The 14,912-nt window shown below is 36.2% G+C and overlaps 1 protein-coding gene across 1 annotated transcript; it reads left to right on the top strand.

Moving 5' to 3' along the window:
* The first annotated feature begins 11,817 nt into the window (after positions 1 to 11,817).
* On the top strand, positions 11,818 to 13,691 carry LOC131330694 (vascular-related unknown protein 1). The gene is made up of 3 exons (XM_058364370.1): positions 11,818 to 12,250; positions 12,380 to 12,460; positions 13,400 to 13,691. The coding sequence occupies exons 1-3, from the start codon at positions 11,885 to 11,887 to the stop codon at positions 13,541 to 13,543; spliced, it is 591 nt and encodes a 196-aa protein (XP_058220353.1). The 5' UTR covers positions 11,818 to 11,884; the 3' UTR covers positions 13,544 to 13,691.
* Positions 13,692 to 14,912: the final 1,221 nt, after the last annotated feature.

Genomic DNA, 14,912 nt, shown 5'->3' with positions numbered 1-14,912 from the left:
TTTCAGTGAGATGTTCTTTTTATCTCTCGTTTTTTCCTTGATGTAACCCTTCGAGATTAATAAAATTTCGTTTGCCGAGAAAAAAAAAAAAAAACATTTTGCGTGAAAGTTCATAATATCAGTCTTGAATTCATAAGTCTTTGACAGCAATTCATAACATTTTGATTTTGAATTCATATTATTAATTTCAAATTCATAACTTCGCGTGTATGTTATTCATTTTTATCGAGACGCTAAACAAATGGTATGTCTATTATCTATAGATATATTATTAAACTTTATACAAATGTCATCAATTTTATACTCAGTGATATGACTTTCAATGCAAAACACTATGAATTCAAAAAGGTTTAAGGAGATGCGCGCATACTTCTCAAAGCTGTTTTGCATTTCCTTAGATATCAATGGTGTTTGAGATCGAATACTAGTTCTACAATGAGCAGGGCCTGGCATCCTTGTATGCATCCTTCTCAAATTGATGTTTTGCTAGAAAATTACCATAATAATTCCACGAATCAGATTCGGGATTATGTTCTACAAAGCTTAACTGAAGAAAATAAGTTGACCTATTTCTTTGTTATGGATTTCAGTCCAAATATCCCTCCTATGTATTTTAAATAATTGCATCCCATCAGCTCCTTATTCATTATTTAGTCTATGAATTCCTAACATTTGCACCTATATTCATATATCAACCATCAATTAGTAATGTTAATATATATGTGTCTGTCTGTGCGTGTTGTGAGAATTATAATAAGTTTATGTCTTCATATTATGACCTTGTTACCCTAATATTATGAATATTTGAATATAAGTCATGAATCCATATGCAAATAATATGATTCTAAGGTGATTCAAGTTCGCGGATTTTTATTACAAGCGGTAGAATAATGTGAGTACGTATTTGAATTACGTTAAACAGGAAATAATCCACTACGAGATAATTCGAATTAGGTCAAATAGGACATTCTGGAAAATAAATGAAATCTTTCTTTACTGTTCAAAAAAAAATTAGAGCAAGGAGGACCTACTTGTACGTTAAGATTTTGAATACTCCACCAGGAGATAAATTACAAATATTCACATGTTGTGATTTGATCAACTAGGCCCACCAAATTAATCTTGATTATTATACTTTCGTTTGTATTTTCGCTTGACATGCAAAAAATAAAAAAAAAGGAAAAATAAAATAAAATTGGTGGGAGGAAGAACAGAGAATCGTAACCGTAATTAAATCCTAAAGCATTTACACTAATTGGTTCTTAATACATTAATGCATTAAGTAATTAATCCCACAACATGCAAGCAAGACACTGGGCTGTCATGCAAATGGGAATCCCCCACAAACCAGATTTTCTTACGTGGCAATAATATTATCTCCATCTTTGACTATTTCTGCATTTTCTCTTCTTTTTCTTTTTTAGCATATTTTTTCCTCTTGTCTTTTGAGAATCTAAACTTTGTTTGCTCTCATTTTTTCTCTGTTAGAAAAAGTGCCCATGTTTTGTTTTTTTTTTTTTTGTTACCGCAGAAGTATGAATAGTGAAATGGTGATCCGAAGTATAACAGGTGTTCTCTATAGCAGACGAACCTTGTTTGTCGTGATCGCAAACTCTAGGTACCCCAAAACCAACCCCCAACCCCACACACACTTTTTTTTTTTTTTTTACATATAATGCAAAGTGTTCTCAGGTCAACTTACACGGATCACGAGACTAAATCTCTACGGCTCCCCACTAACCTACGGGACATTCTTATGGGAGCCCATGGGGTGGCCCTTTAGAGGTCTCAAACTGGGGGCCCCAGGCCTAACCAACCGAGACAACCCCTCGAGTTCTTCGAACCTTAATTTCGATGTGAAGAGAGCATTAGACTCGTGTTTAGATTCCGGCATTAGTCTGCCCTCGTCGTGTTTCATGTTTATCCTTAGTGTTGCAGGTTCTGGCTGTATTTTTCTTTTCATTGTATTTGGATGGAATCCGTTGTAAAACGAAAGACTTTCTTGAACTGTGATTTTGTGGAGCGGATTAAAAAAAAAAAAGCTATAGCAGAAGACTATAAGATATATCGTTTAGTACTAGCCCCACATCTACAAATTAACATGACAATAGCATATGCCATATATTTACACTTCACAAAAAAAATAGTATAGTCTTGGCGAATTAACAAACATAGTATTGTGGGTGCAGTCCATGCATGTTCGATCAGATCATGATGGTTTGATCGTTCTTATCTTAGTTTTTTGTGATCCGATGGAGCTCGGTCACCTGAGTCCCATAATTTGATCACGTCATTCATTTGATGGAATTGTCATCAAGTTAATTGTTCATGGGAAAGTTTAAGTCAATTAGAGAATTACACGATATGTTTACGTTATTGGGGTACATACATATGTTATGTTATGACAAAAACGAACGGCTAAGCTATAATACTCCCTCTATCCTAATTTACTTGTCACAGTTCTATTCTAACTGGATAAAAAAAAACTAGTATATTTTAAGAGTACTTCTCAAGGTCTTGGGTTCGATTTTTCACAGGGTGAGTACCTTGCAGTAAGTGAGGGCCCGTGACTGGTGTGACCGCGCTAGCTCGATCTCCCCCAGAGATTTGGATTGCGTAGTCGGGTCTATTAATTTAGTGGCTTTGGTTGTAGGGTTGTTCCTCTGTTACAAAAAAAAAAGTATTCGATTGTTGGGATCAAGGTGTAGAAAGTAATTTCTTGTGAATCTTCTATACGTCAATCCTTTGACCGGACCAAAGAGAAGATTAATCGAGGCGCCCATAAACTCAGCCGGACAACCCTATCCGTCGAACCCAACAAAAAGTTTGTGCTACATCCACAACACGCCCCATTGGATGCGTGTGCTGCTTATGGTGTTTCAAAGCTCTGTGAGCTTGGTGTTTTTCCTCGATGTAACTTCTTCGAGTATTTTATAAAAGTTTCATTTTGCCGAGAAAAAAAAACACGCCCCATTGAGAGATGTGAGAGTAGTGGGACAGATGAGCCCTTATATAACAACACGGCATATAAACATGCATGCAAAACGCCATCTTCTGTTTAAAATTTAAAGGGAGAAGAAAAATAAATGATCTTTAAATTAGTCGAATCCAATTTGGTTGTGTAAATATCGCCCAGATTACGTTTGACAATGCACAGCCGTTACGAAAGTAAAACAAAAAGCATGAAAGACAAAAAGAATCTTATCTCTAGCTAGGCTGGCTATAAACTTCATGGATTAGGATCCTCGCACGTGAATCCCTTGCGTAGTCTCTCCTCGTGTGATTTTTATGTGAGAAGAAATGGACCACGCACAACACGCCCCTGGGTTCGCGCAATCCTATTTCGAATATTTGAATCGGTTCGTTTTATAAGTCTCAATGAATGAAGGGTGTATTGGCTAGGTGAGGAATTATTATTATTATTATTATTATTATTATTTTGAGAGCAATAAAACATATCTAGGTGAGGGAATTTTGATAAGCTTTCAATTTGGATGACTTGGCGAACTCTTATTGGATGTCAGCATGAATATATAAGGCAATTTCCTATGTCCTATTTATGAATAGAAAATTAGAGGCCGATCCTGATTTTTAGGCTCGGTTTGATCCCAACACTGAATATTATTTCCAAACCTGTATAGGCTCGGATATATTATCTCCTGACTTGTTTGCCATTTTTATTCCACATCGTCAATTCCATCTCGTCATTCTTCCTCTCTGTCTCTTAAGACGACCGACCGAAACCCATCTTAAGAAATTCTCTCTCTCTCTCTCTCTCTCTCTCTCTCTCTCTCTCTCTCTCTCTCTCTCTCTCTCTCTCTCTCCTAATGGACCACCGCCGTCAGCCGAGTTGGGGAAATCTAAGATTCCAGTTTAAAAGAACACGTAGGTAAGATCAGTGCTTCTACGGTGGCGGCGAAGTTCTTCCTTTTCCGGCGTTCATGGAGGTTGAGCCGTTGATTAAGTGTGCAACACCGCATCGAGGCCACTCCAACTACTTAAGCGTCGGATCATCGAGGGTTCCGGTGGTTTCTAGGTTGAAGTTGAGTTGGTAGGTCTTGATTGTCTACTCAAGATCATCGTCGAAATCGTCGGAGGGATCCTTGGAGTTGTTGGTGATGTAGCAGAAGTTTTGGAAGTCGTATTGATTGCCGATTGAGGTGCTGTGATTAAGTGATTGTATGCAAGGCACGTGGGATAATTCAGATGATGTTGTTTTGAGGTGCTGTGATTAAGTGATTGTATGCAAGGCACGTGGGATAATTCAGATGATGTTGTTTTCTTCTGGTATCTTTAAGTTTTCTAAGTTAATTTGTTGATTTTTGAATTCTAATGTGGTGTTTGACTACAAGTCAATGAATTTGTTATATTTGAGAGTTGTGAGAACCGTATATTTTTTTATGAGAATTGTGTATTTTTTTATGAGAACAGTGTATTTTCTGTGAGAGCTGTTTATGAGAACTGTGTACTTTATATAAGAACTGTTTATGAGAACTGTGTATTTTATATGAGAGCATTATATTTTTTTATGAGAACTGTCTATGATAACCGTGTATTTTCTATTGGAACATTGTATTTTTCTATGAGAATTGTGTATTTTTCTATGAGAATTGTATATTTTTATGAGAACTGTGTATTGTCCATAACAATTATCTATGAGAACTGTGTATTTTCTATGAGAATTGAGTATTGTCCATGAGAACTGTGTATTTTCTATGACAACTACATATTTTCTATGAGAACTGTGTATTAAGTATATGGTGAGACTATTTGAACTGTATATTTTCAGTTCAAATAGCCATTTTCACATAGTTCTCATAGAACTGACTATGAGAATTGACAGTTCTCATAACCAGTTCACATAGCTAAGGGTAAGAACTGTCTATGAGAACTGTGTATTTTATATGAGAACATTGTATTTTTCTATGAGAATTGTGTATTATACATGAGAACTGTCTATGAGAACTGTGTATTTTCTATGAAATCATTGTATTTTTCTATGAAAACTATGTATTTTTCTATAAGAACTGTGTATTTTTCTAAAAGAATTTTATATTTTTTATGAGAACTGTATATTGTTCATGACAACTATCTATGAGAATTGTGTATTTTCTATGAGAATTGAGTATTATACATGAAAATTGTGTATTTTCTATAAGAGCAGTGCTATGTGCACAACAGCTTATACACAGCAACTGTGCACAGATGCCATTTTCTCCCGGCTCAGGTTGCACAAAGATGATCGGAGCCGCTCATTTTGCCTAAATTCTGTAGTGATTTTGGGTGTTTTGTTAACGCCTCTAACGATATCGAACGAAGCTCATTTTTTACAGAGACCTTAAACGACATATTTAGAACAAAATGAGCGGCTCCGATCATCTTTGTGCGACCCGAGCCGGGAGAAAATGGCATCTGTGCACAGCTGTTGTGTATAAGCTGCTGTGCACATAGCTTTTCTGTTTCTATAACAACTGTGTATTTTCTATGAGAACTGTCTATTTAAGTGTGTGGTAAAACTATTTGAACTGTGTATTTTTGAGTTCACATAGTTATTTCATATAATTCTCATAGAACTGACTTTGAGAATTGACAGTTCTCATAGCCAAGGATATTTTTGTCCGAAACAGTTTTCATAAAGACAGTTTTCATAGGAACGGTTCTCGTAGAAATAATTCTCATAGACAGTTCTCATGGAGACAATTATCATAGAAACAGTTCTCATAAAGAGTTCTCATAGAAAATGATATTTTTTTTAATCTTACATAATTTCATATTCAATATGGATCTTGTTTGGTAGATATCGTCGAATAGGTTCCAAAAATATAATTTTTTTTAAAAATGAATAGCTACAACAAAAGATATTACTTTTTGAAATTTAAACAATGTTTTAATGGTGCATCAATACTCATGAAGCATTGGATAATTTTTCTATACTAAATGCTCTCTAGTTCAGTGCGCTGCTGCACGTGAAGGGGCATGGTTGGAATAAAAAATATAAATAATTGTGCAGGACTAAATTAAGTCCGAACCTAATTTTTAGGACCAGCCTAAAAATTCCCCATTTATGAATATTGGAACCATTCTAGGGGGCCGACCCCGACGGGGTCTCTGTCGATGGGGTACGTATCGATTAATTGTAGGACCAATTTTGGGGTTCCACACAAGTTATCCAAATTGTTGATTATTTTTTAAATATTTTTTCGAGTGACCTTGTTAAATTTCAGGTCAACTGGATAAATGTAAGTGCATGATCCATATGTTGAATGTGAATTCAAGATCCTAAACTCTGAAACAAAAAATGAACGTTGGATCAAACACTTATAGTAATTTGATTGACTTGAAATGTTTCAAGGCTACTCGAAATTTTTTTTTAAAAATAATCACCGGTTAGGATAATTCGTGTGTGGCCCCAAAGTGAGCTTGGGGCCCCACAATTGGTCAGTACTCCATCCATAGGTACCCTGTAGTGTTTTTTCTTCTTTTTTTAACGGCGATCCCCGTAGTGATGTTCTTTATGAAAAAGCACCAACTTACATTTCAACCAAGCACAATTAGGGAGGTTTGGGCTAACTTATTTATTTTGTGGTCTTTTTATTTGTTGTGAACTTCGGATAATTCCGCATCAAAGTTAAGAATAAAAATTAAAGCCTAATTTTTGTTTTTGATTATCGGGCGTCTGGGTCAATTTACAAACACCTCAACTAATTTTTAGCTTTGAAATTAAAGACTGGTCAAACTTTTAAGGCCCAAGAATTTTTGCTGGCGGTAAAAGTCAAACGCGGAACTTGTGACAATTTTTTTCTCACATGTCACTTGAAAGTTCAAGATCTTCACAAATACTCTTATAAATCCAAAAAGTCCGCGTCCATACAGATAATTTGTTCACAGATTTCGATATGGGATCCATCACTTTGTCCCATAAAAATAAGTCGAGTCATTCAGTAGTGCCACGTTGTACTGCTCCGGACCACTTTACAATCACACATTCTTGTGGGGTCTACCACTAAGTGTATGGACCCCACAAAAATGTGTAATTGTAAAGTGGTCCAGAATACCGCGTGACAGTACTCTCGGACTATTGAATAATTGCATTAGTTTACAAAGGATTTCAAGACATAGCCTTGATTTCCAAATGCTCAAGACATGACTCGAACTGTGGCCTACCACATGGGGATCAGGACCCGGAGATGCCTTCGCCGTCCATAGTCACATTGAACCCATGAATATCAGTTCAAAAATCTAAAAAATGCTCTTCAAGTTTCTGCAGGGATCGAAAAACTTGATCGTCCGCAAAGAAATTTCCCGTATTTTGTCCGGAGAATATAATGGAGCTAAAATTGTACGTGGAGTATTCTGACCAAAGAATAGACATTTCCATGCCTTTTTTTTGGAGTGCTTCAACTGACATTTTCTTGTTTTTTCTCTCTATATATAAGCCAAAGATTGTATATAATGGATCGGAATGACTTTCCTGTGTAAGCCCTGTGTCTCGAGGTTTAAGGAAAGATTAGTACATCCATCGACAGGAGAAGGAAATAAGTTTTTTATAACCAGAAAGTTGTAAAGCCGACAGAAAGCACACGAACAACACCACCATTTAAAGCGTTTCATGCGCCCTGGACGTACGCCAGGCCCCAGTAGTGCTGCTTTCTCGCTCATGCAAATGGCAGCGCCACACCTGCAGTTTGGAGCCAAGCTAGGAACCCTTAGGAACCACTGCCCTAGTGTTGTTGGTTGCTTGTCACTTCCCTTTTGAGGTTCGAGCCCCTCCGCGGGGGGTTTGGGATTGGGGTTATAGATTAGTGAAAATAACTTGATATTTTTAGACAATAAGGAGTTGCCATTAAATTACTCCCTCCGTCCCATAGTATTTGTCCGGTCCGCGAAACGAGGACTACAAAATAATGCATTTCTTTCAAGAAAAAATTTAAATTTTTTTCATAAGTTAAAAGAACTCATCGAGATCTAGTAAATTGTTGAATTTTTTTTCAACTTTTCTCACAAAAATAGTATTATTTTTACGTCTCCGTTTTGCGGACCGGACAAATATTATGGGACGGAGGGAGTATTAGCTAGCGGAACCGAACTGTAAATGGCTAAATAGAGAAGTCACGATTCATTCAACAGCGAAAAGCTTTTATATATTTGTTATGTTAAAGTTGATTCGACATAAGATGGAATTATTTCTTCTCCCAAAGTCAGAATGACCAAGCGCTTCTTTGCTTTGTCCCGATCCCTAATTATTCGATACAAGTAGATTCGAGCTTGAGAGAGTAAGTCGCTTATTTGTTGTCATGCATAATTATGATGGCGTGAAATATATAGCAAGGCCTTAATGAACTCAAAGTAAAATATTTGTAGGTGTTATTATATATATAAATAGCTGTAAAAATTTGATTGAACATAAAAGAAGATACTTGTCTAATTTAGCGGTCAACTCAATGTGAGTTATTAATCTCCTATTCTTGCCATACGGGTTATACTCTAGTTATCAGCGACCAGATTACCAGCTTCAACATCATACGAATAAAGCAATTTAAAAATTCTTTTTTTATAACCGAATATCTGGGCCAAGTTGCATGCATCTCGACTAAGTATAGAGCTTTGAAGTTAATAGCTGGGTAAACGGCCTCCAGTGACCCCAAGGTTTTGACTATTTAGCATTCGTGGGATTTGAAATAATTTAAACATTTCTTCAACGTAAGTACTTGATAATATACAAACCTTTAGGTGGTGTTTGGTTCGGTAAAATGATTTTTACGAACGGAATGAAATGGTTATACATTAGCCTCCTAATTGAATGACCATGAATCTGAATTGACGAATTATTATGAAATCTTTATTAACTTCTTGACTTCTAATAACTTTTTAAGTTAACGAAGAAAACTTGATTATATACCGATCCCCATTGAATTTTAATGATCCTACCCAACGGGTTTGTCTGGTGGCAAGGCTCGACACATAGGGGGGTTTGATACATCCTAGCGTAATTTTTGTGCCACCTCTACGTACCCACATGCAAACCCTCTAAAACAGCTGTGAGAGAAAAATGACCTTGGACATCTTGCATTATCAAAGAAAGAAAAAATCATTGATCCATGTTGCTATGATCACTTTTGGTTGTACCTTGGTTATTGATAGCAAGATGAGCTCATACTGGCAAAATGCAAATTTTTAGTTAAGCACCAATCTAACATCAAAATTGTTCTTTCCTTGTTCAATATGAATTTGAGAAAAAAAAAATTGACTTCAATTTTCCAACATTTAACGTGTGATATGCACTATACATATAAAGAGTCGTTGAATGTGCACATATATTGAGTCGTTCAATTTCTCCCATGCATTACCAATCATGCAGTGTCCTGTAGGTAGGTGTGGTTGGTGTTGTGGTGGAGTGTTGTGTTCCTAGCAATATTTTTTTCGGTAATGTAGGGTAGGGTATCCCGGGTCAGCTTGTCCGCACCTCAGACTAATCTCTACTGCCCCTCTCACAATTGTTTCACATGCTTACGCGTTGGGTGAGATGGTCCCAAGAGTTATTGGTAGAAGTTCAATATGCATTTTCCGAATGGCAATACATTTCTCTCCAATATTATACATATTTTACGTATTTTCTACGGCCCAGAAGGGGGTAGGTAGCTAGCATTTTCCAATTCAACAATGCTACAAACACTTATACACACACTGCACACATGTGTGAGACCCCACTCCTATTTTGAGTGTGTGTGTAAGTGTTTGTATATGTGGTTCTAAACTTCTTGTTTCCAATTAGTAGAAGTATAAACCATGGTCTCCCGAAGGTAATGAGATTTATTTGGGCTTTGTGAGGGCGCCCAGCCCAGCCCATCCAAGGTCCAATGGCAATATTTTAGGCTTTCTTCGGAAGTGGACCTCAAAGCTACAGCCAAAAAACATACTTCCACATAAAAAAAGGGGGCGAACAAATTTTGATTATATAGAGCTACGGTCTGCCCGGCTGCTGTCTGACTAATTATTCAGCGTCCCTGTGTATCACATGGCGTTATTTATGTGACCTAATTATTTATTGTACTCTCAGAGTAGAGTTGGACAACAGACACGAAACACGATAACACGACACGAACCGGATACGAAATTCACGGGTTAAGGTTGAACATTTCTGACACGAAACACGAAAATGACATAATTCTAGAACACGAATTTTAAATGGGTAGGGTTCGGATTGAATATGAGAGACGCGAAATTGACACGACCAACACGGTTACTAAATTATGTCACCCATTAACACAAACATATATATATATATATATATATGGTATATCTGTAATTCTATATAGAGTTACGCAACGGACACGATAACACGACATAAACCGGACACGAAATTAACGTGTTAGTGTTGAGCATTTCTGACACGAAACACGAAAATGACACGACTCAAGAAACACAAATTCTAAATAGATCAGGTTCAAATTGAGTGATTTGTGACATGAACCCGACTGACACGACACGACCCCGACCCGACCCGACCTGTTACTCAGGGTCTATCTGAGAGGACCTAATAATCTCTGACACTATGTATGGAGAAATTTTTGGGTGTTGGTAGAGCATCACACAGTGGTATCCCGTCGGCGACCGAACCATCCAAACATGTTTTGAGCGGGCCGAATTTTAGAGAGAGATAAAAAAGAGGAGAGAGAAAGAGAGTGGTCGGGTGAGGGTGTCAGGGGAGAGAGATAAAATAATCTGAATCGTCCAAAACACGTTAATTTTGATGACACGGATACCGCCACGTAAAATCCGTTCGGCACACAAAAACTTCTCCCTATGTATGGGATGATCCCTATGTGTGACCTCCCTCTCCTGTCTTAATAAATAGTAATTTTTGCGGATCAAAAAATAATAATAAATAGTAATTTTTGCGGATCAAAAAATAATAATTATAATAAATAGTAATTTTTAATAAAAATGAGGAAAGTCGTCCAAACGTTTCGAGTGTTTTGAAAAAAATAAAACAAGACCAAACTCCATCAATGCTAATGGTTGGATGGTGAGTGCTGACAAAGAAAATGGCCGCCTTTTAGTTTTTGGGTTGTTAAAAATCCAATTCGGGAACCACAAAGGTCAACCTCCCATTATCAAATTTTGTTTTCTTCTCTGCACGTTCTCTCTCTCTCTCTCTCCTCTTTTCTTTTTCTTTTTCTTTCTGTTGCAACTGCCGATCATTTCAACTTCCTCAACGCCCCTGCCCCACACCAAGATTCTACATCATAGGCTTTCCCTTTTTTTTTACTTTTAATAATTAGCTGTTCTGACTAGTTTTTACACACATCGACTGACTCGATTATAATGCTAACAGAGGTTTGATTTAAAGTCTGAACAAATACTTTTTTTTTATAGGCAAATATACCTTGTATGGCATTCTAAATGACTTAGAGCCCATTTCAGAATACCTTTTTTAAAAAATAAGAACTTTTTATATTTTTAAACTCAAAAATCATGTAAATGAAAAATAATTGTTCCATTTTTTTGCATCGTATTAAAGATTTCATTGAGATCTTTCAAACAAAATTCATATTACATATTTTCAAATTTCAATAAAATCATCATTTTTTAGTTTGAAATTATTTTCTTAAAAAATAAATATTTATTTGGTGTTCAAAAACGGAGCCTTAATAATATCCAAAAAGTTTTAAATTTAAAATTTTACAGGAAAGCAAACTCCTAAGTTTCAGCCCGCTAACCCCTTGGGGTTGGTTGATGATGGCTTTTTCTTTATCTCCATTCTTTAATCTACACCTTTCGGTTATATATTTCTCTCTCTTGATTATTTCCCCATGCCCCTTGCACCATCCCCCCCCCCCCCCCCCCGCCCGGTCTCTCTCTCTCTCTCTCTCTCTCTCTCTAGATGGAGAACTCAAACCCTATTATTGCCTCGACAGGCACTGAACCTCAAGAGGAGAGCGGATGGACGTCTTACTTTGAAGATTTCTTAGCAACACAGAGAAGCAGAGAAGATCAACATAGCACTGCTTCTTTCTCTGATCAGGAGAGTTTTTGCAGCCCTTCTTTGGTTTCCGATGCTGCTTCTTGCGCTCCTCTGAAAACCGAGAATCGCAATCAAGTCCCGTCGTGTTCTCCGGTTACGGAAGACAGCCGGCCGGTAACGACGATGCACAAGACAGCCAGTTTCAAGAAAGTTACAAGAACAGAAGAGATTTCCCGTGATGATTCCTTGGAGGATACTGCTAGTTCTCCTGCTAACAGCCCCAAGGTCTGCCCAATTAACCTAACTTGGTGATTCCGTTCGTAGTTTTTTTTTTTTTTTTTTCCTTGTTTTTCAAAAAAAAATTATATATTCCACATCTGTTTTTTTCCCCCCTTTTTTTGGGTTGGCCTCCAGGTTAGTAGCTTGAAAGAGATGGATATCATAAATCCCAGAAAGAGAGAAGATAATAATGGAGTTGATATTAGCAATTCTCTGGTAAGCTCCCCTTGTTATTGTTGTTGAGGTGTATGAGAATAAAGAAAATCTTTTTTTAAGAGCCATGAATAGTTTGTTTACGGGTCAATCGCTACTGTCCAAAAGTATTTTGGACGCTCCGGATATTAATAAAATTTTTCCGGAGAAGAGTTAAAATCCGGATCGTTCGGAATACTTTTAGACGGTCGTGATTGGTTTCTGCTGTAAAGAACTTGTTCACGACTGAGCCATGAATAAGTTTATCTCTTAATTTGAAATATAGCATCCACCAACTATTATTATTATTATTATTATTATTATTGCTGTTATTATTATTGCTGTTATTATTATTATTATTGGTATTGGGGTGGTTAAGGTATTATTGAGGTCTAATTTTAGTGTATATTCTCGTAGACTTCGCATACGCACTTCTTATATATATTTTTTCACATAAGTTCTTACAATATAATATCTATATTATCTACCGCCAATTCAATGATTATGTACATAAATATACATATGTATATATTTATATTATCCCGGTGCGATGCTCTAAAGAAATTGTAGGGTTAGGTATTTATAACAATAATGATATGCAGGGAAAAAAACTAATTGTTTCACATCGATTCTGATTTAAGTCGTTTTTTCCTGAAATAAAGTTTCCAGTCTTATTTTTCCATTTTTGCACTTTTGTTAGTTTTACGTAAAAAAAGATTATAAGCTCCAAAAAGAGGAAAATAATTTTAAAACATTTTTGAGTATTATTTTTTATTTTTTCAATATTTTTTTGCTAACTTCGGCTCATATTTGTTTACTTATTTTTATTTCTTGTTGAGATGCATGAATGCTTAATCTCGAATATTGAAATATTTCGACAGAAAACTAAAAGAAAAAATTACAAACCATGAGAATAAGCTATTGTATTGGGGAATGATAAATCTAGTCCAAAATAAATTGTAGGGGAAAGGAGGTGGCTCTGATTGTTGTACAGAATTAATTCCGACGGAAGGGGGGAACGAGATGACTATTGAAGGATATACAGAGCTGAACAGGAGAGGGTTGTGCTTGGTTCCATTGTCCATTTTACTCAACTATCTTGGTTAATCTCTCTCTCTCTCTCTCTCTCTCTCTCTCTCTCTCTCTCTCTCTCTCTCTCTCTCTCCTGAGGCAAGGCTCTTGTACATGTAAAGAGAAACCTGTGATTATATTGATTCCCATCATTTATGAAATTGATCAAATACCCATTAATTAATTGTAGTTTGCTTTGTTTATTGATTGTTTTATTTGGTGTTGTAGTTATTTTATTCTACATGTTCTGGACGGGTCCAAAGAGAAGTAATATTAAATAGCATCATGCATGTCTGTGTGTGTATATTCTTGTCAATTGGCAACAACCGCATTAAGGCCTTCTAGAAAATAAGATAGCTAAGGGATAATTAACTAAACACTAAAGGTTGGGCACACACGATGTGTGTGCAAGTTGAATTTCGATAATGGCTATGGAGATAAAGGAGAGAGAAAACTTGACACTTGTGAATTGATGGGTAGTTAACTGAAAAAGGTCTTCTCTAATTTGTTTACAGGGGGGTCTTCTGTTTTGGTGGTTAAATCTTTGGTGCTTTGGTTTGGCATTTTTATTCATATTTTCTGTAAAAAAAATAAAAAATTCGCATAATGTATTTTGGATTAATCATCGGTCTCAATGAAAAGAGTTTAAAAAGCAAAAAAAAAATTTATGACCAAGATTAAAAAATTCGCTAATGACGAACAAATTCCGAGCATGAGCTGGTATTTTTGTCATCTTACATGAAGTTTTTTCAACTTTGGTTCACAATTTTATATTTTTTGATATATGTCTTTCGTCGAGACGAATGATTAATCCTAAAGTTAAGATGAAAACTAAAAAATAAGTAAAAAGTACTAGTCAAAAAAATTAGGAAGAATGGGCTTAGGTGGGTTAAGGGTCATTGACAATTGATGTTTTCCTTTGAGTATAATGAAGGAGGATTCATGAATCAAAATATTTAGAACTCAAATGATCAAAAGGTTTTATTACTTGTTTCGAGATGTGGCGATAAGGTTTTACGAAGTACGTATCTTTCATACATTTGCCCAATTTTTACCATATGGGACATTTTTTGTAATTTTCAAAAATTCCAGGGGGCGTACGGTCCCTCCGCCCTGGTGCCGGAAGTATTTATTCATTGAGTCCATCACTTGACCTTTAACCCTGTATATTTTCACATGGGCGTGATTATTTTGGCGGCATTGCTTCAGAGGTCTTTACCACCGTACATGTACGAGAGCTCATAATTAACCAAGTATTGTATGGAGGCCCGCATTACTGCGCGGTGATGAAGGTTCTTGAAGTTTCACGTGATAGTACTCCGAAAGGAGACTATAGGCTTTGGGGAGTGGAACGACGACGGATGATTGTACTATATTCATCTTATAGCGACAGAAATAATTGTGG

The sequence above is a fragment of the Rhododendron vialii genome, chromosome 6a, assembly GCF_030253575.1.
Source record: "Rhododendron vialii isolate Sample 1 chromosome 6a, ASM3025357v1".
Lineage (NCBI taxonomy): Eukaryota > Viridiplantae > Streptophyta > Magnoliopsida > Ericales > Ericaceae > Rhododendron > Rhododendron vialii.
This window is presented reverse-complemented; position numbering and strand designations above follow the sequence as displayed.